This window comes from Triticum aestivum, chromosome 4A (assembly GCF_018294505.1).
Source record: "Triticum aestivum cultivar Chinese Spring chromosome 4A, IWGSC CS RefSeq v2.1, whole genome shotgun sequence".
Classification (NCBI taxonomy): domain Eukaryota; kingdom Viridiplantae; phylum Streptophyta; class Magnoliopsida; order Poales; family Poaceae; genus Triticum; species Triticum aestivum.
In genome coordinates, this window is record NC_057803.1 from 580,248,653 (window position 1) to 580,251,455 (window position 2,803).

The 2,803-nt window shown below is 44.0% G+C and overlaps 1 protein-coding gene across 1 annotated transcript; it reads left to right on the forward strand.

Moving 5' to 3' along the window:
• The first annotated feature begins 316 nt into the window (after positions 1 to 316).
• LOC123087126 (microsomal glutathione S-transferase 3) lies at positions 317 to 2,605 on the forward strand. The gene is made up of 4 exons (XM_044509034.1): positions 317 to 602; positions 697 to 772; positions 856 to 1,028; positions 2,331 to 2,605. Exons 1-4 carry the CDS (start codon positions 490 to 492, stop codon positions 2,413 to 2,415), a joined length of 447 nt encoding a protein of 148 aa, XP_044364969.1. The 5' UTR covers positions 317 to 489; the 3' UTR covers positions 2,416 to 2,605.
• The last annotated feature ends 198 nt before the right edge of the window (positions 2,606 to 2,803 follow it).

Genomic DNA, 2,803 nt, shown 5'->3' on the forward strand with positions numbered 1-2,803 from the left:
TTCAGTAAATTGCTCATATTTCCAACAGAAGGAAGGTAAATCCACAGGCTTCCGATTTAGTCTGGTTGAGAGAGTTTGCCCTTGCTGCCTAGAGTCGGGGAAGGAAATAAGAGGGTCGTGCGCCTTTTTGAAGTTTGCTACGCAAGACTGTAAAAACATGGTAACGGGGGAAACGCATAATTGAATTTGAGTTTGCTTAATCGCATCACAAGAAAAGCAAATGTTTCTTTGAAGGGGTTGGGGTGGATGATAAATTTCCAATAGAATGAACAATGGTGATCTCGCTCTGTGCCTCTGTCCCTACTTTTCAACAAGGCATGCCCATTATTGAGCCGGTCAAAGCTTTTTTGAGCCGGAGGGCAGGAACTTACAATCTGGGACTTTGTCTAGACACCTCCGGTCTCCTATAAGATAGACCTCCGCTCCGTTCCCTCTCCCATCCAATCAGTTTCCAAGGTAAACCAAGCGGAGAGACCAAGGTAGACGACGATGGCGGTGTTGGTGGAGCTGACCAAGGAGTACGGCTACGTGGTGCTCACCGTGGTCGCCTACGCCTTCCTCAACTTCTGGATGAGCTTCCAGGTCGGCGCCGCTCGCAAGAAGTGCGTGTTTCTTCATTGATTTGCCCATTTTTGCTCTGGAGAATTTGATTTTGGAGCTTGATCGACGATCCTGTGCCGCTGCTTGTTGTTCCAGGTACAAGGTGTTCTACCCCACCATGTACGCCATCGAGTCGGAGAACAAGGATGCCAAGCCCTTCAACTGCGTCCAGGTCTGTCCCCATCGCCCTCTCCGTCCGCTGATTTCGAACAAGAGTTAGCTAAATTCCCGTGGACTTGTGTTGTGGCGCTGCAGAGGGGGCACCAGAACTCGATTGAGATGATGCCGCTCTTCTTCGCCACGCTACTGCTCGGTGGCCTGCAGCACCCGGTCATCGCCGCCGTGCTGGGGCTCCTCTACACCGTCGCCAGATTCTTCTACTTCAAGGGCTACGCCACCGGCGTCCGGGAAAGCCGCCACAAGCTTGGGTATGTTTGCTTTTCGGTCAGCGATGATTCAGATGAGGATGGCGTCCAAATCAGATCACCATGTGGACGTGCACAAGCAATAGAGACCCACTTGATTTCCAGCATGTTTTACTACTAGTTTCTTAGGAAATTCTTAGTCCTGGGAATTTTACATGCCATTTGATTTCGTTGATATATGATCCTAGTACTCCCTATGATCTTTTTTAGTCTGCATATGAGTTTTGACCGGAGATGAAGTATCTCTACTGTGACCAAATACATAGAGAAAATTATCAACATTCACCATGCCAAGTCAATATTGTTAGCTTCATTATGAAATGTAGTTTCATAGTATACATATTTGGCATTGTAAATGTTGATATTTTTTAATATAAATTTGGTCAAACTCTACAATGTTTGACTTGACCAAAATCTAATGCTAGTCATATTGGGGAGTAACTTAGACTAGTGTCATGCATATGACACTAGTGTTTGTTACTACCTTCATAGTGTAAGGTAACATACAAGTAGTATCATAGATGATAGCATTTATTACATCATAGATTCATTTTGCTTTGGGTTGCGTTATGTTACAGTAACCTATTATGTTACCTCGTTAACTCTATACCACATAAGCAAACTTGTTTTGAAATGCGCTATGTTACTTGTTAAGTTACTCGCACTATGACCAGCCTAATACACGAAGTAAAAAAGACCGGAGGAAGTCTTAGTCAACCACACTCAACTCATTAATGCAGTGAGTAGGTCAGAACAAGTTCTCGGCATGGTGCAATTCATATAGGTGAACCTTGGTAGGTACCGGTATGTGAAGATTCATTCTTATCTCAAAAGAAAAGGGCGAGATGGAGATCCATTCGCATTGCATCATAAAGTAGGGCCATGAATTTTTTTTGAACCCCTCAAAGTTTATTGCTCATCAAATGAGTTACATCATGTAGTACAACGGACAACAAGAACCAGCGTGGGTCACCATCCCAAATTAAATCTAACTTAAGATCATAAGAAATTTTTGCCCATTGATGGGCATGATAATTGGATGTGCTGGTGCAATCCTACCTAAGCTTATGTCCTATGTCAACCACTCCGGTTTCATGCATGGTAACTAGGAGCAAAGTCGTGAGCTCTGAATTGAGTGAAAAATGGTTGACTTGAACAAAATTTGCAGCTTGTGATGCCGAATAACATGACCAAATGACAAATACTAGAAGGATTTCATTCTCTTTTTTGTCCAGTCAGTTCTCATTTTTCGTCGAAGCGGTTCTGATCTTGTCGATTTCCTTTTCTCTTTGGTGAACTCTGCAGGAGTCTCAACTACCCGGCGATATTCGGACTGATCATCTGCACGGCGTCGTTCGGCATCAACCTTGTAATCAGGGAGGCGATCTAAGGTTCCGGACTGATGTGCTTGACTTGATAGGCGTTGTGACTCGAGTCATTTAGACGTGGTGGTGTCTTTTATAGTGTCCAAAAATGTGTGTGCGTCTGTTTTACTCTTCGGAGAATAAGCATGGATGGAGACGGTTTGTAACATCGAGGTTTTAGGTTTTGCAGTACAACTTTTGATTCGGTTTCGTAAATCTCCTTGCTAGTTTCCTTGTGCGACATCTGTGGACCATGTTATGCTCGTTCTTATCTGCGGTCAGTTTTTGACGTTGATGTTGTATGCAGGGCCAGCCTAGGCCATGGCAAAAGGTGCGGCGGCCTAGGACCCATTTTAAATAAGGACCCAATACATCGACATTCTTAAATAAATTACAAAAAAAAAATCATTTGCA

Bases quoted from the DNA above. Each gene is read 5' to 3' on its own strand.
- LOC123087126 (XM_044509034.1), top strand. From the start codon at position 490: ATGGCGGTGTTGGTGGAGCTGACCAAGGAGTACGGCTACGTGGTGCTC. The intron at 603-696 runs GTGCGTGTTTCT...TTGTTGTTCCAG, and splicing joins GTCGGCGCCGCTCGCAAGAA to GTACAAGGTGTTCTACCCCA. The intron at 1,029-2,330 runs GTATGTTTGCTT...TGAACTCTGCAG, and splicing joins GAAAGCCGCCACAAGCTTGG to GAGTCTCAACTACCCGGCGA.